General features: G+C 29.2%; 1 protein-coding gene across 1 annotated transcript; it reads left to right on the plus strand.

The window, feature by feature from the left end:
- Positions 1-8957: 8957 nt before the first annotated feature.
- LOC107935503 (transcription factor MYB20) lies at positions 8958-10724 on the plus strand. The gene is made up of 3 exons (XM_016868123.2): positions 8958-9264; positions 9346-9475; positions 9814-10724. Exons 1-3 carry the CDS (start codon positions 9132-9134, stop codon positions 10478-10480), a joined length of 930 nt encoding a protein of 309 aa, XP_016723612.1. The 5' UTR covers positions 8958-9131; the 3' UTR covers positions 10481-10724.
- Positions 10725-23419: the final 12695 nt, after the last annotated feature.

The following is a 23419-nucleotide window of genomic DNA, read 5'->3' on the forward strand; positions in this document are numbered from 1 at the left end:
CTCCCCCTCAAGGATTAGGTGTTTTCCCTGTATATTGGGCGACTCAACAAATGCAACTCTACATGGCCTACCCCTACCACGTCTACCTTGGGTATTCATAATGATCTCATGGAAATTTAGAGTCTAAAGTATATTTGCAGTTTTTACATAAAAGTTTAAGTATTAGCTATTTGTCATAAGTGTTTACAGTTTGAAGATTATAGCTTATCTAAAGTTCCAAAAGTAATGGTAACTAAATTAGGACCGACATCGGAGTCTCAAATTTTAATTTCTTTAAAGAAAAGTATTTTTCAAAAGATTGTGGCATAGTTTTTTTTCTAAAATACTTATTTTCAATGCATGCATGCAGTCTCATTTAAATTTCCACAATTCGAGTTTTGTAAACCTAACTCTAATACCACCTAATGTAACCCCCCAAAATCAACCTAGATGTTAAGATCGAATTCAGAAGATTACATTGGCTACTGAAATAGCCTAGTAACAATCAGAGTTTAGAAAATAGTTGTATAAAACATTTGCTTATTTTTAAAGAAAACTTAATGTGTTATCTTCATTTTACTAAAAAATATAGTTTTTCTGAAAATGATGAAATTTAGAGTTTATTTAACAAAGGTCGATTTTCAATTATTATATGTTTTTCAAAACGCATTTACATAACAATGCAGCGGGAAAAGTGATATTTAACCTAAGTTTAATGGAAACAATATTATGTATGATTAATTAATAATTCATATTTTAAAAACCTAAATCAAAATAAAATGTCATGTATGCCGAGCAAACCCAAAACATAAGTCTCATACCACAGTTTAAATAAAATAATACAGTTTTTGAATAGCAGAAATTACGAATAATGAATCTAAAATAATTTTATAAAAAAATAGTTTGTGTTGAGTTCTCCAGAAGTTAGTTCGAGTCCTAACTAGTGGATTATCTGTAAAGATGAAAATAAAATGGGGAGTAAGCTTAAGAAGCTTAATATGAGTCCAATCACAAGAAAAAAACGGTGCAAAACAGTAGATAAAACATGAGAAGTAACAATTCTTTAGAACAATCATATTCATATAGTAAGTCAAAGTAACAATTTTATAAATCAATGCATCACTACAAATTTTAGCATTCACAGTTTTGTATGTGCATTTTTTATGAATGGCAATGCAATATCAGAATATCAAAAGAAAAATCCTACCCAACTCCGCTACACACCTCACTGGGAGTTTCCTTAAACTTAATTATCCTTATACACCAAGTTGTGGATTAACCACCACCACTTTGCAAATAAAAACTACCACTAGGTTGTGGGTGCACAACATATTTACAGATAAAAACTACCACTGGACTGTGGATGCACAACATATTTACAAATAAACTGCCACTCTTTTTTCGTACATATTGTTCCACCCCATTCAGTTCAATGTCATACTTTTTAATAGAACAATTCAACATTAGAAGTAGACATGCTTATCATGTATTGATATGACGGTAACAATAATAATACTAACAATTCATTAGTATCAATTTAACAGATGACATGTAATATTCACTTATCATGTGATGTAACAATAACACTTGAGTTATAAAATCACAGATTTCAGAAATAACACAATATTAGGGACTTGAGCAAATAAAAACTTTAAAAACAATTCAATGAATATACAGGGACTAAAGTGAACATATCATAATTTTTTAGGAAAATTATAACTGTCGTGTGGTCAGGCCATGTGGAAGGGCTGTGGTTGTGCGGTTCACAAACTAGCCTAGGGTTTGCAAGAGTATATGGTCATGTGGTCCACATGTCCGTTCGGGAGATTGTGTGGCCCTAATCCTATACAAGGTCACTACCGATTCACTTGGGAAAAGACATGCATTTCATCGGGGCCCAGTTAATGTTCCTTATGCTTAATTCTGGTCCAATACACTTATATTCGGTCTTTTAACGATAAATAAATGCAATTAACGATTTATGTCAAGATTGACAAGATTATCCAAAGACTTGGGAAAAAAACTATAAAAGATTTGATTAGTCGAACGAAAAAGGTACGTGGAATAGTGATGTTATGGAATTACGAGTTCTACTGATTGAAACGAATGCACTTACTGACCTTTGATGAAAATAAAAAATGCTATTAATGACAATTTCAACGACCGGTAGAGAAACGAGTGAACGGGGAATGATTCGATTCAGAAAAGCAAAAATAATCGACAATAATAGAATGAAAATACAATGTAAAGTAAAGGAAAAGAAAAGAGAAATGGAAGAAATAGAGAGAGCTAAGCAAAATTCTAATAGGAATTGAAAAGAAAACAATGTGTCAAGTCTAATTAGGAAAAGATGGGCTAAATACCTTGGGTTTGGAAACCCTAAGGGCGACATAGTAATTTCCTCAAAGCTGCCGAAAATAAAAAAAATTGCATTTAAGAAAGGTGTGGCTCAAAAGGGAGAAGCTTAACTCTTAACCATTAAGCATAAAGCCTATTTCTTGTTTAATCTTCATCCTTGACCAATTTCATATTATGTGAATTTTACTCTAGGTTGCCAAAAATAAAAGAAAAAGAAATGGCAGGAAGAAAGCTCGAACTTGGGTCTCTATAAAAGAAAATGACACTTAACCATTTAGCCTAATACATTTCTTTATTTAATCATTTCAATTAACCCCTATATTTTGGGCGTGACAATATATCAAAAGTAAATATTATGTAAAATATCATGTTTAATTCAAAAATAATTTCTCAAACGCAAAATAAAAAAAATTAATTGTGAATTTGAAAACACTTTTTGACTTCAAAGAAAACATATTTGACTCAAACACATTTTTGAAAAAAACAAAGCCTAAGTGGAATTTGCTGTCAAAGTCGCCGATCCTAAAGATAGGGAAAAAAAAAGGGAAGACTGCTAGAGTAGCGTTGAAGATTTTAGGCGACAAAGGAGCAATACACAGTGAAAGACTTCAGGTTCATCCCACATTTCTTTGATTTTGATGTTGTTTGAGTATCCTCATCTTTAGTATAAAGAGTTTGACTGTTTAATTTTTTTATGTAATTTCAGTTTAAATAATATTCAATTTCATAACATCATTTTCTGGGTTTACAAATGATTTAAAAGACCTCTAAATTGTTACTAGGTGGCAGTGATTGAGTCATTTTTTTCAACAAGGGTGAAGCCCCACTAATCCACCTTTCTACAATTTGCATTGAGATTTTTAGAAACAAAATCAAGACTTTTTTTTTTTTTTGTCTTATTTGTAGAAGCTAATAAACTCTACTTCCTTTCCTACGTCAGATTCCGCGTTTTATTTTCTCTTCTTGTGTTCTTCGTTTTGGATCCCTCTCCTTCAACGGTTTACATAATGTATGTTTGACATTGTCAACCACACGGGAATAATAACATCCACCCAATAAAATCAGAAACTTTTTAGGTTAGAATTAAATTATATTTTTTTATGATACTAAAATTATAATTTTATTATTTTAATAATTTATAATTTTTAAAGAATTAAAATAATTTTTTATTATTTGAGGTGATCAAAATATAATTTATCATTATTAGTTTAAAATTTTATAAAATATAAATGAGTTAAAAAGAACTTTTTTCATCTTAGGGGAGATCGACCCTGCCAACCCCTTTTATTTCGCTTCTGCATTCACGATATAAGTTAAAGAAACTATTTTATATAAAAAATAATTTCTTTTCAAATTTATTTAATAATAATTATTGGTAAAATGATAAAAAAAACTTCATACGTAAATCTTATTTCATATATATTTAATCTTTTATAAGTATAAATAAAATAACACCCGATTAACTGGTGAGATTAATTTATAATAAATATAGATGAAATTTATCTTATTTGCCAAACATAACATGTGGTATTATATTCTTATTTTAGATTTTTAGATATTTAATAATCAATGTCGTATTTATATTTAATCCTCTTCCATGTTAAATTTTAACTCAAGAATCGAGACTTTACAACTTTTAATGTGTAACTCAAGTGTTTCGTTTCAATTTTTTTTATAGCACTTCTGTAAATTTCCATTAATAATCAAAATTATATAAAATAATTCTCATCTATAAAGTTTTTCTCCTTACCAAAAGTTAATAAACCAAACATAAACCCTTTTAGAGTTTGCAAATACAATATATAATTACAAATATATATTCAAACAATTATAAAGTAGAATTAAATCAATACTAAGTATAAACGGGTCAAGAATCAGAATAAATCAACTTAACAGAGTAAAATCCACACATAACAACAATAACAACATATAATGAAATTTGAAATAGTTGACAAAGGTAGAGGCCCTAGACTTTTAAGACTGGATGTGAGTCTCACTCTCCATAATTATAATATGTGACTCATCATGCGTGTACGACATGTGTGGATTTTTTTTAAATTTGATTCGATTTTATCTAATTTTTATCTATTGTGCATTATACTAATTAAATTCTACATGTGAAATTTGATTTTTAAAAAAATTCAATAACCTTAAAATGAAATATTCTAAATTATAACATTTCGCATAAAAGCATATAGTGTGGTCAATAAAATCGGATGGTTAAGGAATTTAAATTTATGCGACCACATTTGTAAATATATTATTAATATTTTTTCTTATTTTAATTATTTTTTCATATTATATTTATAAAATATTAGTAATATGATCAAAGGCCTTGATTTTATGTATATATAATCAAGCCAACAAGAAAGAAACCGTGTTTTGAAATTTCTTGTATTTCAGCTTTAATTTATTTTTTTTAAAAGGACAGCACTTTCTCACTTTTGCTACTATTGCTATATTTTTTTAATAATGTTTTTTTCCCTCTTACCCTATAATTAAATTGTCACTTCAATATCCTTTTTTTTACCAGGTTGATGTCTGTATTTTCATTACGTAATCCACGTTACTTCCAAATCACATTTTCATTAAGAAAATACATTGCCATGTGTCAAGAAAAAGGAAAAAAATCACTTAAAAATATTAAAAATATAAAAATCCAAAAAATCATTAAAAAATCTAAAAAAACTCAAAAAAAATCTTAAAACTTAAAAAATTATTAAAAAACTTTAAAATATCATAATATATTTTTGAAAAATATAAAAAATTAAGATTACAAGTATGCAAAACATCAAAAGAAAATTCGTAAAATTTTTTTAAAAAATTATTTGGAACTTAGTCTTCTATTTTTTTTTAGAAATTTTAAGATTATTATGATTTTTTTTAGAATTTTATGGTATTTTTACTAAAAAAAACTCTAAATTTAAAATAAAAAAATACCTTAAAATTCTTTAAATTTCATAAAATTATAAGATTTTATAAAAACCCAAAATTCCAAAAAAATCAATTTTTTAAAATTTTATGAATTTTTTAATTTTCTTGATGTTGCATACTTCTAATTTTAAATTTCTTTCATGGTTTTCAAAAATAGATTATGATTTTTTTAGTTTTTATAAATTTCTAGGTTTTAAGATTTTTTTGGTTTGTTTTTGGATTTTTAATAATTTTTTATTTTTATTTTTATAATTTTAAACATTTTAAAGTGATTTTTCCCTTTTCCTTGACATGTGGTAGCATGTCATTGGTTTAATTCTTTTTAAAGAAAATTTGGGTTGAGGGTAAAAGATTACAGAATGAGAATACAAGGATAAAATTGATAACAAAAATAAAATACAAGGGTCAAACTGATAAAAAATTATACAAATACCAAAATATAATTCAACTATAATAAATGAAGCAAAAATGGTATTAAGCCTTATACATATTATAGTCATTGCAATTTGTTTTTCAAGTTTGAATAGAATTATTTAATTTCCAAGACTGCTGTTAAAATATATCTAATAAAAATATAGGTAATCTCTTTCAAAATATATATATATATATAGTTAATAGATTTATTTGTATTATACTCTCAATAAAATTTTAATATTATTTTAAAAACTTTAATATATAATGTTTGGTATACATGAGAATGTATTGATTAAAATCTCTAAAAAGTTACATAATCATATTTACTTTCCTAAGAATATAATGATAATTTACGAATTTATTCTTATTAAATAAAAAATAATATTCGTGTATTTAATTTTGATAATCAACTCTTTTTTTCTTTAACGAATATTTGAATTAAATACTTAATAATAAATTTTTAATTGATATTTTTAAAAAATTAATTTATAATTTTAATTAAAAGCAAAATTGTTTCAAATTTTTCTTACATATATTTTGTAAATATATTAATGCACATATAAAATCATGTATATATAAAATTTGTTTTGGTATAAATTTAAAAAATATATATATACATAGTTTATATCTTTATAATTATATTTTAAAGAATTAAATCAAATTTTTTATCATTTTTCGGAGGCTAAAATGTAATTTTATCATTACAAATTTAAAATTTTAAGGTGTCTAACTAGAAATTTTTCATTTTAGAGAGAACTAAGGCATCTGCCAACTCCTAGATTCTCCACTGCCCACCATCATAAGTAGAAGACGACTACAAAACTATACTTCTTAGAAAATAATTTATATCATACCATCTCAACCAAAGCTTCATTAATTTTTATATAAACTATAATAAACATAAAATTTTTACCTCATATTATAAATGTAGTATAATTAATTTTTTATTTAAATATCTATCAAAATTAATTGTTAATACCAGCTTAGTTTATAAAATCAATAAAGCTAATAAAAAAATTGACTAACAACACTTTTAAGGTCTTCTTATAAACATATTTTCTATTTAAAAGATTACAAAAAAGTATCTATCATTTAATGAATATCACAATCTATGTCCATGAAAATTAACTAAAACAAATTAAAACCCCCACATAAAATAATTTATGTGAAAGTGACAGACAATCAAGATTTAAATTTTTCTGAAAATTTTATATATGCCAATATGATATTATTATTGTTTTTCATACTTTTTTTAAAAAAATTTAAAAATGAAACACAAGAAGCAAATATGTGTATTTTTATATTAAGTTGTCGCAGCTGATAGCTTCAAGTCAACCCTATAGAAGTTGACGTGTCTCTTTTTATTCAGTTCACATAATAAACCTACATTTCCGGGAAGCTTCATGCCAACGGTTAGCATATATATATAGTTGTATGCATGTGAAAACTACGTATTTTAAATATAAAATTATTTTAAAATAAGATTTAATAAATGATAAAATATATGATTTAAAATTGATTAATTATAACATATGAAATATTTATGATATTAAAATTAAACAAAATAGCTTAAAATTAAAATTTAAACACGTAAATATATCATATTAAGAATACTAAATATATTACAATTTTTTATCATTGTGTTGTTATCAATATTGAGTTAGTATCGAGTTGAGTTGTGATATCAACTTAATCAACAATAATATATCGAGTTGAGTTGTGATATCAACTTAATCAACAACAATATCAATATATATAATTGATGGAGGTAACAAAATATGCATAATAATAAGAAAATGTAAATATCATTTTAAAATAAAGCATTAATTCAGTGATAAAATTAAATGTTTTATTGATGTAAATATTAGGGTTCAAATCTCACTATATCTAAATGATTTTCGTAATGCCTCTATTCGAGTTAATATTTGATTGACTTGTAACACTAAATTTTTACTACGAAATTTGCTTTCGTAGGATCAACAATGATGGTAATCACCCAATGGTTGAGGCAATTTGGAAGTTAGTTGTTCAGCTGAAAATAAAGATTTTTAGTTGGCTGGCATGGAGAGATAGAATTATGTCCAACCTGAAAACAAAGTTGTAGCATGTGCGGACTTGTAAAAGAGGAAGAAAGGAGTAAATTCAATGCTAATGCCCATGAATCAGTGTACTATAATTTAGTGAAGTCTAAGAACAGAAAGGGTTGGGGACTGCACTTTTCACTTACCTTAATCCCTCAATTCAAACAACAAAACTTTATTCTTCATCCTTCCCATTCTCTTTTACAAGAGAATAGTGGATAGAATAATTATCTATAATAATATTTATTAATTAAAAAAAATTCTAATCAGAATTGACATTGAAATATTATTATAGAGATGGTATCCCAACAACAATTCCACTACAAAATGCCGGAGAAATGAGTAGTCAAAATTCCAAGAAACCATTCTAATCTTACAAGTACCCAGCACAGTAGAATTATCCGATTAATGCTCCCTATATCATACCAAATTTAGACTGCTGGATATGAAGGTCGCAGCCAGTTGTAATGCAACAAGTAACCGACGATAGCTTAAATTAGCAGACGCCTTTTCTTATCAAATTTATTAAGAATCTAAACAGGTAGAAAATAGCATATAAAAACCTTAAAGCCAGGCATGAAATCTCTATACCATTTTTCCGAGCCTGCATGTTCAGTGAAGCTACTTCCCCTTTATAATTGAAATATAACTATCAACTTAAATTTTTTACTACTTTCACATATTATTTTACCTTTTTTAAGCGGCAGAATCTAAATTTCTGATTGTGTGACGATCCTTGTATGGTAAAGTTGTGATTGTTTTGGGTTCTCCTCTAGGAAGGAGATCAACCGTAGAAATTAGACTATGGAACCATCACACAAAATTAAACAAATCTTTGTTAATATATAAATTAGTCTACAAGCAAAAGTTAAAATAATAATAATAATAAAAGAAGAAACACGTCTATAATCTTTCTTACCAGATATCCATCTGTCCATCCCTAGGTTAGATATTGTTGGGTTTTTCCAAAAATAAATATTTTACTTTTACTTTTACTTTGATGTTGTTAATTCCAGTCTATATCTTGAAACTGAAGGTGGAAAAAGAATAAGAAAAAAAAAAAGATTCTGAAAGTAACATCGCACGTGTGTTACGCGTCGTTTCATTGATATACACGTGTATAAACCCACACAGGGGAAGTGGGGGGAATTCAGTTATATATATATGAAGGTGGGAGCTTGTGTATGTGCTTTGTTATTATCAGTGCATCAAACATCGAAGAGAGTTCCAGTTTCTTGCTCTTGTTTTATCTCTTGGATCATCGGCTTTGTTCTAATTATTTCATTTCATTTTCTGGATAGAGTTTTGATATTTTTGAGAAACCCATTGTTTGATAAAACACTTGTTTTTAATATACATATAAAGATGGGAAGACAACCATGTTGTGAGAAAGTTGGGTTGAAGAAAGGGCCATGGACTGCTGAGGAAGATAAGAAGCTAATCAGCTTCATCCTCACCAATGGCCAATGCTGTTGGAGAGCTGTTCCTAAGCTTGCAGGTCTCTCTCCCATTCCTGTTTTCAGAAATTTATGCAATGTTTTAAAAAGCAAAAGTGAAGATGTTTGATGTGTGATTGCAGGATTGTTAAGGTGTGGAAAGAGTTGCAGGTTGAGATGGACAAATTATTTAAGACCAGACCTGAAAAGAGGACTTTTATCTGAATATGAAGAGCAAATGGTGATTGATCTTCATGCTCAACTTGGAAATAGGTTAATTACCCCATCTTCATTTATTTTTCTACCAAAGACATTATGGTTATTATTATTTGTGGTTATGATTTTCCTTGAAAACAACTCCATCTTTCACAATCATTTCCATCCAAATCTCACATGCTTTAGAAATTGCACTTTGAATTTTATTAAATATATTTGATTTATAATTATCCAAACCTCTTTTACATGGACCTCTCTTGTGGTTACAAAAAAGTCATCCTTCTTTGTAGTGGTCTCAAATTTCAACTCATTATTTTACTTTATATTATCACACTTGCTGCTTTTCTTTTTTCTTTTCTTTTTTCCTTAAAGAAATTGATTTTTGACATTTTCAGATGGTCTAAGATTGCCTCTCATCTCCCTGGAAGAACTGATAATGAGATCAAGAACCATTGGAACACTCACATCAAGAAAAAGCTGAGGAAAATGGGCATTGATCCTCTCACCCACAAGCCACTATCAACTGCTGAAGAGCAGCCAAAAGAGCAAAAGAAGCAAGTTCCAAAAGTTGACAAATCCATACAGCCTGAAACATCCTCACAGTCCACTATAACTAAAGCAAAAGAGGAAGATACGAGAATGACAAGCTCATCATTTGACCCAATGGATATGACGATGAACAATGAAAACATTGATGGTTTTTGTACCGATGAAGTTCCATTGATTGAACCCCATGAAATCTTGATCCCTGGCCCTGCTGCACCCTCAACATCTTCTTCTTCTTCTTCATCATCATCTTCTTCTACTACTCATTCTCCCAACTTCCTACAACAATTTCACTACTTCCCTGCAGATTTTGAATGGCCTTCAGATAACAACACCAACAAGACCGATAGCAACAATTTGAGCTTGTGGGATACTGATGATTTCAGCGGTTGGGATTTGCTGATCAATGATGATAATAATGATACAAAGCTAGCTCTTGATTCATTATCATCTCCTCTATTTCAGTGCCTAAGAATGGGCTTTGATCAAGATTCTCAGACATATCCACTTTTATGATTTTTGTTTTCACTTTGATTTTTATTATGTGTTTTCTTTATTTCTTAGTTTCTCCTTTTATTTTTAATGTTTTCATAAAATATAATTTTTTTAACTTTATGTGTTGGCATAATAGTTAAAGTGTTCATAACTCCAAATGTGACTTAAATTTGAGTCGCGCTACTCACATTATTGTTAGAGTTTTGCTCTCCTTTTAGAATTCACCAAAAACAAATATATATTTCTTATTTTCCTATTGTATATGGTAAGTTGAAGAGACGAATTCAAAGAATTTTGAGTTAAATTTAATATATTAAAAAGTGTTACAAATAAATGTGAATGTCCATATTCTAACCCCTTTATTTATAAGGTAAAACCTCTCATTCATTATGCAAGTTGTTTAATGTGTTAATGAAGCACTTAAATAAGCTTCATTTATTGTATTGCATTGCATTGAATTTCAATTTACTTATAAATAGTACTCATTCGTAAATGAAAAAGAGATAAAGAGAAAATTATCTGATACTTTAAGTATTTTTTTATTTGATTATTTTATAATACGTTATCAACACGAGCTTCTACGAGTTCATAGTGAAGTTCACGTCATTTTGACTTTATATAATTTGCTCGTATAACTACCGTTAAACTATATACGATATACGTATTTTCATAATTCTTTTATTTTATTTTCTAGATAAAATATTTGCTTTGGGTAACATTTTCACATTTATTTTTACAACTAAAATCTAATAATGATAATTATATATACATTTTTTATTGAAATAAATTTCAATTAATTTAATTTGTGTTAAGTTATTATTATGACTACTCCTCTCTATGCCAATATTTGACATACATATTATTATTTAGCAAATTTGGTATACATATAATTTTATTTTACGATTGAGAATGCTTATTATTTTACTAATATTTTTTTTATTTTGATTTAAGTGATTATAATGTCAAATCTTGCCAAACTTGAATTCGCGGCCTTAGACATCTCAAGCAAGAATTATTTGTCATGGGTGTTAGATGCTGAAATTCACCTAGATGCTAAAGGTATAGGAAATACTATATTAGCATATGAAGAAGCATCTAATCAAGACAAGGCAAAAGAAATGATTTTCATCTGTCATCATCTACCCAAAGGATTAAAAGTGAAATATCTCACTGTAAAAGACCCTTTTGAGTTGTGGAAAAATTTAAAAGAACGATTTAACCATCAGAAAACGGTGATACTCTCTAAAGCTCGTTATGATTGGATGCACTTACGGTTGCAAGATTTTAAGACTGTAAGTGAATACAATTCAGAACTTTTCAAAATTAGTTCTCAACTAAAATTACGTGGAGAAAACATAACTGATGAGGACTTGTTAGAGAAAACATTTTCAACCTTTCATGCTACTAATGTGCTCCTATAGCAGCAATACTGTGAAAAAGGTTTTAAAAGGTATTCTGAATTGATTTCATGCCTTTTGGTGGCTGAACAAAATAATGAGCTATTGATGAAAAATCATGGAATTCGTCCCACTGGTTCTCCACCATTCCCTGAAGTGAATGTAGCAGTACACAATAATTATGAAAATAGAAAATATAGAGGTCGCGGCTGTGGTCGTGGACGTAGTGGAGGACGTGGTCGAGGATGTATTAGTAATCGTTATCATGGTGGTCATAACACTAATACTTCTAACCACTAGAAAAATAATAACAATCAAAGACAAGAAAGAAGTGGTCAAAATAATCCTTCAAAGATTGTTGAGAATATATGCTACCGATATGGTATGAAGGGGCATCGGTCACGTACCTGTCGTACATCTGAGTATTTAGTGCAACTTTATCAAGCATCCATTAAAAAGAAGGGAAAGCATATGGAGACAAATTTTATATCCCAAAATGATGAAATTGAGGCAAAAGATAAAGATATTCACTATAATACTAAAACTGACCATGCCTACGAGGGTGATAAATTTAATGACCTTAATAATATAACTCACCTAGATGTGGCAGATTTTTTTGAGAATCATTAAAAAAATTGATGTTATTTTGACATTTTTATGTTGTTTTAAGTATGTTTTATTTTCTTGCATAAAGAATAATAATTTTTATATTTAATAAATATTAATTTGCAATGTTTCTCATATTATATTTTGTTTTTTTACGAAGAATATGAATATTCAACAAAATTTCGATGGACCCAAAATCAATGGAGACATGTGTCTTGCAGATAGTGCTACAACACATACGATACTCAAAGATAAAAAATATTTTTCTCATTTGACAATAAGTAATGCCCATGTTAATACAATATCAGGTAGTTCAAAACTTATTGAACGCTCTGGAAGAACTATTGTAATATTACCTAAAGGTACAAAATTTGTCATTAATGATGCTTTATATTCCACTAAGTCTCAAAGAAATTTATTGAATTTTAAAGATATTCGTCTTAATGGATATCATATTGAGACTATGAATGAGAAAAATATTGAATATTTATATATTACAAATGTTGAATGTGGAAATAAATATGTTTTGGAAAGGCTACCTGTTTTTTCATCAGATTTATATTTTACACATATTAGTGCAATTGAGTCACATGTTACTACAAACTAGAAATTTGTAGAGCCACATACTTTTACTATTTGGCATGACCAATTAGGCCACCCTGGATCTATTATGATGCGAAGAATCATCAAGAATTCAATTGGACACCCATTAAAGAACCAAAAAATCCTTGATTATCTTGTGTCGCTTGTTCTCAAGGAAAATTGATTATTAGCCATCACCAGCTAAAGTTGGGATTGAATCTCCCGTATTTCTGGAACTTATTCAAGGTGATATATGTGGGTCCATTCATCCACCATGTGGACCATTCAAATATTTTATGGTATTAATAGATGCATCTAGTAGGTGATCACATGTGTCTTTATTATCGACTAGCAACCTGGCATTTGCGAGACTACTCGCACAAATAATTTGATTAAGAGCACAATTTTCAGATTATGCAATCAAAACTATTCGTCTTGATAATGCTGGTGAGTTTACATCCCAAGCTTTTAATGATTATTGTATGTTAATTGGGATAAAAGTTGAACATCATGTGGCTCATGTTCACACACAGAATGATTTAGTTGAATAGTTTATCAAACGCCTCCAACTAATAGCTCGACCATTGCTTATGAGAACAAAACTCCCTGTTACAGCTTAAGGATATGCTATTTTTCATGCAGCAGTGTAATACCCCTATACCCGATCCAAATGTACGGATCCGATATAGGGGTGTTACATTTATTGGTATCAGAGCTTAGATTTTCTAATTTTTGGGTAAAGAACGAGTCTAGAAGTACATGTCATATAGAATATATCGATGTGATGAGATGTGATATTAGTATTAGAAGTATTGATAAGTTAGAAAATATGAATTGTTATTGATAAGGAAATAATTTTGAATTAGTTAGTAATGACTCAGGAGGGAAATAGATAAATACTGAAATTTGATATAAACTTATTGTTGTCATAGATATTGGAAGAAATGGCAGTAAATTTGATATTGCCTGATGAGATAACAACTTCAGCGCAGAGGGTGAAAGTTGATAGGATGATGAGAAAAGTGCAAGATTATATAGTGAAATCAGAAGAAGACATTGTTCAACATCTTATTACTATAAATCGAAAGATGCAAAAAGTGTTATGGAATGGTCATGAATTGATTAGAAAGAATAAGGTGCAATACCTGACCCTTAGAGGAACATTAATAGAACGAGATCATCAAATGATTTTAGATCAACTTTGGAAGACATTGCTACCGTAAACTTATTGGAATATAGTTATATGCAACGTGAAGTTTATAATCTCTGAGGGAGTAAGGAAAATAGCGAGACAAATAGTAGGTTTACGAAAGTTGAATGGGAAGCAAAGTGTCTTTGACATGCCATGGATGGAAAAATTTGTTGTTAGGAAATTACCAATAGAATTTTTAGATTCATTACCCGTTATAAAGATGGAAGAGGAAGAAGATCCTAAGGAATTTCCAAATTGGATCGTAGAAGATAAATTTGAAGAGAATTGCGAACCTAATATAGAGAATTTTCAGGGGAAAGATACAGAATCGGAGATGGAAGAAGATGTAGAAATGGATTTAAGTGGTTAAAAGTAAAAGTTAGGGACTAGTGAATATGAAGGAAAAGGAGTATATATGTATTTATAGTTGTACATGTATAGAATGAGAACTTAGAAAGCTAGAGCCTTTGAATGAAAAGTTTGGTATATTAATATAAGGTTAGTCTTTTGGAAATAAAAGAGATAATAGAAATATGAGAAGTAGAATAAAATAATAATATTTTCCAATTATGAAGATCAGAAAATGAATTTTTTTTAAGAAAGAAGTATAGAAAGAAATAAAGATCTTAGTTAAATAAATAATCAATATTAATAAGAGAATAAGAGAAAATAGAGGTTTTTGAATGAAAAGAATATAATAAGTCTAAGAGATTGATGGTATATAACATTATAGTATACTAATAGAGATAAGTTATAGTTAAGAAGCATAGTATTTTTGGTTAAAAAAAGTGAAAATTATCAATGGTATATTTTTAAGGTATAAATTCTAGTGAGAAGATGAATTGGAGATTTTCTTGAAAAGTACGAAAAGAAGAAAAGAGAAAATAATTAGGTAAAAGAGTTATGATAAGTTCAATTTTATCACGTTCAACTAAGAAAGGCAAAGAAACTTGAGAATCTGTACTTGTTTACAAACAAGAAGAGCAAGATAAAATAGGATCTCAGGGTATTACCAAGGCAAGTATTAAAGGTTTAAGGAAAAGAACTATTTGACCTTGTGATAAATGCGAAAAATCTCATTAAGGTGAATAATGGATGTTTTCTGGAAGATGTTATAAATATGGCTATAAGAGACATAGAATAAAGGATCGTTCAGAATTATTGAGAAAACCAAGGAATAGTCTGTAATGGGTATTAATAAGAGGATAAATTGAATTTTAAAATATATATATAGTTGAATAGTAACAAGAGAACGTATTATTCGGGAAATAAGAATAGATGAAGTGATATTAATGTTTGACAATAGAAAAAGGTTTATAAGGAGAAGAAATAGTGAAAAGTTAGAGGATCTAGAAAAAAATTTAAGATCTAATGGTGAATGAGTATAAAAGAAAATAAGTTACAAAGTTGTGAATAGATAAGCATGTGTTTGTAGTAAAATAATTTAAAGTTATGAATAAGTAAATGTTATTTAGTTCTGTATAGAGATCTAAAAGACTAATTCTTAGAGATAAGAATGAAAAGATACATTAAGAATAAAAGGAGTGTTCTTTAGAAATTTAAAATTATGGAATAATAATAAGATTTATGATATGAGTGAGAAGTGAAGAAATTTGTAGGCTACTAACTAGTTTAATATAGAGATTTGAAAGACAAATAGAAATTTCAGAATCATGAAAGTGATAAAGGAGAAAAGATAGAATTTAAAATTTATGATAGAAGATATGAATGAAAATATAGAGAAATACTTGTGATAAAAAAATCAAAATAAATTATAGAAGATAATAATAGAATTGACCATGAAAAATAGTGTAAGTATTTTAGAGAGCATAAAAATGTAGCAAAATGATTTTAAGAATTAGCAAATAAAGAGTGATTTAAAGTGTGAAAAGAAGAAGAAGGAGGAATATGCAAAGTTGTAAATTGTGTAATAAAAGAGGTAAACTTTGGAAAGGATAGTTACCTCGAGGAGACTATTGGCAGCGGCCGAGCCAATAGATTTCTAAAGGTTTGGATTAAGAGTAATAACTCTGATCTATAACTGGAATAATCATTGTTTGCCTCAAAAAGAGAAAGAAAAGAATGGAAATAAAAATGAGAATATAAAAGTATAACAAAGTAGAGCTTAAAAAAATGTTAAAAAGAATAGTGCCGTGATTTGTATGAGATAGTTGTGATCAGAATAATAATAAAAATAAATGAAAAGAAAGAATAGAGAATGAATATAAATGATAAGCTAGGTAAAGCTAGGTAAATATATGCAGAAAGGAACTATAGAATTATAACGATGATTTTAGGAATATTAAATGAAGAAAAGACTTTTGATTAAGTGGAAAGAAAAGAAATAAGAAATCAATTGAGTAAAAAGGAAATATAGGATTATAAGAATAACTCCAAAGATAATCTACTAAAGGTTTTTGATTCTTATGGAAAGAATTTTTGCATTTATAATGATGCTCCTTGAACTGTTTTAGTTGTGTTTTAATGCAAGACTGGAAGTGACTGCTTATGCATTTCGTCAACCAAAAATGCATGAACACAATTATTTGACACACAATTTAGAACTAGCTGTTATGGTTTTTGCTTTAAAGACTTGAATACAGTATTTGTATAGGGAAAATATTATATTCATACCGATCATAAGAGTTTCAAATATTTTCTGTCTAAAAAAAAAGTTGAATTTAAGATAGCGTTGTTAGATAGAGCTTTTGAAAAAAAAAATTTGATTGTGTTATTGATTATTACACTGATAAAGCTAATGTTATAGCTCATGCATTAAGTAGGAAAACAACAATTGAATTGCGAACAATGTTTACTCAACTTAGTATCAATGATAATGAAAATTTATTGGTTGAATTAAAAATCAAATCGGTGATGTTGAACACATTAAGTCAACGCAATTAAAAGATGGCAAATTGGTGAAGTAAAAGAAGGTTCCTTTAGTGAGAGTATTATGGAAAAGTCATAATGTGAGGAAGCAACTTGGGAACCGGAAGAAACAATGAGAGTTCAATATCCTCATCTCTTCTCAGGTAAATTTCGAGGACAAAATTTATTAAGGGGGAGAAATGTAATGACCCAAAGTTCATGGGCATCGAAAAAATATATTATCGGGCCTCCGTCTTTGTAAACCGAATTTATAAATATTTATTAGAAGTAATTATAAGTCTAGGGGTGTGTTTAAATTAGGTTTTGATTAAGTGAATTTAGCTTAATTAAGAGAAATTAGGAAAAAAGACTAAATTAAATAAGGTGTGAAAGTCTAATTATAGATTAAAAGAAAATAAGAGGGACTAAATAGGCAATTAAGCCTATTCCATTAAATGAGGTGGCAAACACTTATAAAAACCTAATTTATATTTTTGTAATTAAATATTATTTAACTATAATATATATTATTATATTATAATATTGTAATTTATATTAATTATAAATACGATATTATATTATGAAAGAAATAAATTTATGCCAAATGTATGGTGATGATAATGTATATGTGTAAAATACATATTAATACACTTATAATTTATTTATATATTTCTTAAATAATAAGTAAAAGATATTTATATATTATATTATTATTATTATTATTACAAATTAAAGAAAGATAAATGTATGGTGATGATAGTATACAAATGTAATAATATATATGTATACATTTGTAATACAAATATTTATTTAAGTAATAGATATTTGTTAAAAATATATTATAATGTATAATTATAAATAGGTAAATAAGATAATGGAAATGAAAAAAAGAAAGAAACAAAACAAAAAGAAACAGAGAGCAAACGAAAATAGGAAGGAAAGAAAAGGGAAAGAAGGATAAAGGGAAAATTTGAGATTTCAAGCTTGAAGTTTAATTGGTAAGTTAAATTAAGTCATTTTCTAGTAATTTTTGAGTTTTTGGAATCCTAGAGATAAATACTATTTGATTTATGTTGAAATTTTGAAACTTAGTAGATTATTAGATGTTGTTCATGTTGAATAAATTGAAGTGTTAGGGGTTAAATTGATATAATTTCAAGTTAGAAATGAAAAAAGGGATTAAATTGTAAAATAAATTATAGGTTTTGAAATGATAGGGACTAAATTGAGAGAATTTCAAAATTAGGGACTATGGTGAAATTTGAAAGTGGAAATTAGTCTAAAGTGGGATTTAAATGAAAACATGAAATTAGTTTTAAATAAAATAAAGTTAGTTTTGATTAATGGACTAAATTGAAATGTGAGCAAAGGCTGAGTATAAATTGAAATATTTAATATGAAAATTGTAGTATATTGATAAATTTTAATTGTTTCAATTTCCATAGCTAACGTTGAGTCAGAGATCTCGGTTAAGAAAGGAAAGGACCTAATTGAAGAAAAAGGAAAAGAGAAGGCTAACGAGTGAAGGAAGAATAAAATACATCATCTCAACCTTTTTGTTGTAAGTACTACAAGATTTTTAAATTATCTTATTTAAATGCTTATATTACGGTATAGAATTACCTAGAATTAAAAATTAGATTATGGAATTATGAAATTTATTTAAGAAAATTATAGGTGGAAAATAAAAGAATATATGAATTTTGTAATCCAAATTACAATTATTTCCCAAGTTGTGCAAAATTAAGGGTTAAATCGTAAATTTGGGAAATTTTATATTAGAAATAGAAAAGTGAAGTGCATAACACTTAGAATGAGAAACATTGATGTTGTAGTGTATTTTGGAATATTAATAAGTATTGAATTATGTTATATGTGTTATTAAAAGTAAAATATATTGCTACATGAAATTTTGTGCTAAGGACTAGATTACAAAATATATAGAAGTGATATCTGAAATACATGATAAGGATTATTAGTGAATTATGGGTGAAATTGAATTTAGAAAATTTATTACATTAAATATAGTGAAGATAAAAGTATATGGATTATTGTTATAAGGATTAAATTGTAAAGTATGTAAAAGCATTATACGAAAAGTGTAAAGGAGATATGTGTGCATGATATAATTTGCCCAAGTAGACGAGATTAGACTATTAGGATATTAGTGGCATGCCATTAAGGAACCTTGTGCACTCTCTGATTATTAGCACATTAGTGCTCTCTGACTAGCACATCTGTGCTCTCTGTATAGCACTTTAGTGCTCTCTGTATAGCATTTTAGTGCTCTCTGTTCATTAGTGCATAATAATGCACCTCTGTATTTGTTCTGTATATCCAATGTGTTCTATAAAGTCTACTTTGGGCTAAGAATATGAGATGTTAACAAAAGTGAAATACCAATGTGTTAAGGTAAGTTTGATAACTTACAAAAAGATAAGTTACATTTTTTTTATTAAAAATAGGGCATAAGTGAAGAAACTTATATGTGTGCAAATATGTATTAATTGAATAAGTTTTAAAATATTTTGTTATGATTTATTTTCATATTTATTCTTGTACTGCTTACTAAGCCTTCACCGGCTTAACGCGTTTATTTTTAACACGTAGGTACAGTTAGACTCTAAGAGGTAAAGTCGGGTTAGAAGATTTCTCATCTCATCTCATCACATCCTCAAGAGCTTCAAAAGTAGGTATCATATTTTGAATTAAAATGGCATGTACATAGGTAAACTAAATGTGGTTGATCTAAGTTGAAAATAATATGTTTAAATATTTAAATTAAACGGTATCTAGCCATAACCATTCTGGCACCAAATGTAATAGTCTTATACTGGATCTGTAACATCCCAAACCCGGCCCAGACGTTATGGCTGAATTCGACGTGCCACATTGAAATTTAAAATCCATGTTTCGTTTTTAGTGTTTTAAAAACCGACTTTTGTTAAGCTAACAAAGTGAATGGAAGCTGGGCACCAGGTAGGTATCCATAACAGAGGAGGTGAGCCATGAAGGCTACTTAAGTACCAAGCTCTTCGATTGGATCCAATCCTAGACATGCCGACAACCATTGCCACACTTGGTTATAACGAGTTGAAATTTATTTGAGTGGATATCTTTGACAAACCAATTAATCGTGATGTTGTGTTATTTGAAAACGAGTATCATTTTGAAAACGCGCCCTAAGTCTAGCCCATTTGAATTATTATCAACCAGTTTAAAGTTACTAAAATAAAATAATCCCAGAAAAGAGAAGAAAATAAAGTTAAAATGGCCTTATTACAACCCAAAAATAAATAATAAATAAGGTAAACTTAAGAAAATCAATCACTTATTTCAAAAGCCCAACAGCTATCACCGTGGCCACTTTGAATCCCCTCCGGCTCCAAGCCCCCACATCAAGGCTCACCTGCAAGGTTAAGAAAGGGGGTGAGTTTGGAAACTCAATGTGTAAAGTATCCCAACCAAAGCCCAAATCAATCCAAGCTTTACTGGGCCTAAGCCCTATTCAGAATTTAGTGTTAACTGGGTCTTAGCCCATATCAATATTAATCTAGGCCATAGCCCCTTACAGTATCAGAGTATATTGGGCCTAGCCCATATCAGTATCAATCTGGGTCGTAGCCCTATTACTAGTCGAGATATATTGGGCCTTGGCCATATTAACACAGTCGGCCCATAACAAAACAGCCTCATATGATTAATGCATGATAACCCCATCCAGCCCTGCACTTGCCTCCGCCCATCCCTACACTTCCGGTGGGGAATAAATCACCCACGCCATCCCTACACTTACAGTGTTAGCACCGGTTGCGGCACTAACTATAATCAGCAGCAAAGCTGCTTATATCAGAATATGTGGCACAGCCACCAGAACGGGTTCTTCCTCCATAACATAACCCAGATCCCATGCAACAGATATACATGTCATGGCATACAACAAACAGAATCAAAATATCATGCATTTCAGTCAAAATTAACCTTAGGGGTATAACGGTCATTTTGCACCTAGGGGTAAAATGGTAATTTTCATACTTAGGGGTAGTTTAATAAAATTTACTATTCTAGAGTTTACATACATATTCTAACCATTAACACATTAACAGAAGCACTCACCGAGCGTTTTTACCGAATTGGACCCGTTGGCCCACTAACTCATTTTCGGCCCATTAAGCCCAAATATACCGAAGTGCACGAAATTGCGCACTCTGCAATCATACTGCTTGCGATTGCCAAAATTAACCACCAAACCGCCTCACAAGCACTCGCATGCTCACAAGTTCACAAATGCCGGTTTTTTAGCTTTTCGGCTTTTGCCGATCTAGTCTATGAGTGGGTGTTGTTTACACACCTGTTTGCGACGAAATGCTGACGAGTTCCACACACGAACTGCCTACAATCAATTACTAATACGTTAACTATGAATCCATAGCAACTTATCTGCAAAACTCCTTACCAAAAATCGACCATTAACACTTTAGGCACTAGTGTTCTTACCTTTGCCAAAATATGAACTAGATCCAGATTCAATCATTCCAATTATCCAAGCCTTCGATCAGTTGCCTTTAATCCACACTATAGGAAAACAAATAAAATATCACCACTAAACCCTTTGAGTACAATCAACAGGCACCTTTTGCATATAGGAGTTTTTCGGCTTTTCCTTTAATTCATGAATAACGAAAGAAAGGTTCGAGCATTTACCTATATCGTTATGACACTACTCCCAATCGATTGTAGATCCAACCACCGCACAAGAAGGGAAAATACTCAACCAAGGGTTCGGCCTTTGCAGTACCTCAAAATAGTAAGATTTTTATTTTGGAAGAAAAGATACTAGGTTTGGCTTCAATGGAAATTCAGCTAACCAGTTTTGTTGAAGATTTATGAGAGAAAAGAAGAAGAAGAATATGAAGGATTTAGGTTCGGAAAAAAGATAGGATGAAAATCGGCAAGAGGAGAAAGAAAACAAAAGAGGGGAAGAGATGAGAGAAGGAAAGAAAATAGAAAATGAGAGAATTGTTCAGCTTTTGGGAAAAATAGAAAAGAATATGAGCAAAAGAAATAAGATAAGATTAGAATAAAATAAAATCCTTTTCCAATTTTAATTCATTCCTTATCTTCTTAATTCATGGCCAAATTCAAAGTTTGAATTTAATTCAAACTCCCCACTGCTGAGCAGCAGTCCACCACTCAGCCGACTCCTCCTGGTGCTGGTAGCGTTTCAATACCGTACGGTCCCTCGCACGCGCGTACATAAAAAAGAAGCACCTTTTTACGCATAACACTATTCAAACCTAGGACCTCCAGGTTGCCCAGCACGCTGTTGGCCACTAGGACACACATTTGTTTTCAATAATATACCATCACATTTTATCTTAAAGGTTACCTGCTGAAGTCCCGTTCATTTTAAAAATATAATATTAAAACATACCTTCGCTTGGACTCGAACCCATACCCTTGTGAAACTCCTAGCACCCTACTGCCACTACGCCATAAGCTTTTTTTATGTTAAATTATACTCGTAACTCCTCTTAACCCTTATTCTAGCCTCGATCTGCATATTAAAAAAAACACCCAAATTGAACACGATGTGCCTTGAACCCAGGCACCTCTTCCGCCCTCCTAACATACTTGGCCACTAGGCCAGATGCTTGTTTCTGACATGAATTAGCCTGAACAGTTAATAAGGCCTACCTGCGACAGCCCTTGGTTTTTTTAAAATAAAAACCCACATTTGTGCACGTAGGGAATCAAACCCCTGCTCCCTTCCTACTGCTTAACACGCCTAACCACTAGGCCGAACTCCTCCTCATGTCCAATTTTAGCCCAACTTATTAATAAACCTTAATGCCCAGATCCCCTAAAGAAACAAAAATAATAATTTTTGCTAGAGTCTTGGACCGAATTTTTCCCACACTTTAAATACTTCTAAATTTATTTAAAAACTAAAATAATAATAATAACCATAATAATGAAAATTTCAAATACGATAATATATATATATTTTCCTAATAATAATAATTATAATTTCCATAAATCAATAAAAATAGACACAGTAAAATTTTCTAATAATAATTTAATTTAAACACTAAATTAACAACAATAATTTTATAAATATATTTGTATCTAATAATTATAATGATAATAATTTTCACAAAAATTAAAATATTAGCAATAACATAAATATTTTATCAATATATATATTTTTTAAACACTAGTAATATTTAAAACTTCTCAATATTCAGGTTTTCTTCTATCCGAATCCCAGACTCAAAGTCCAACTCTTCTAGGCCCAATTTTTGAGGCGTTACA

Source organism: Gossypium hirsutum, chromosome A12 (genome assembly GCF_007990345.1).
Source record: "Gossypium hirsutum isolate 1008001.06 chromosome A12, Gossypium_hirsutum_v2.1, whole genome shotgun sequence".
NCBI classification, from domain to species: Eukaryota; Viridiplantae; Streptophyta; class Magnoliopsida; order Malvales; family Malvaceae; genus Gossypium; species Gossypium hirsutum.

Excerpts from the sequence above, each read along its gene's own strand:
- LOC107935503 (XM_016868123.2), top strand. The coding sequence starts at position 9,132 with ATGGGAAGACAACCATGTTGTGAGAAAGTTGGGTTGAAGAAAGGGCCA. Across the intron at positions 9,265-9,345 it reads AGCTGTTCCTAAGCTTGCAG|GATTGTTAAGGTGTGGAAAG; the intron begins GTCTCTCTCCCA and ends GTGTGATTGCAG. Across the intron at positions 9,476-9,813 it reads CATGCTCAACTTGGAAATAG|ATGGTCTAAGATTGCCTCTC; the intron begins GTTAATTACCCC and ends TGACATTTTCAG.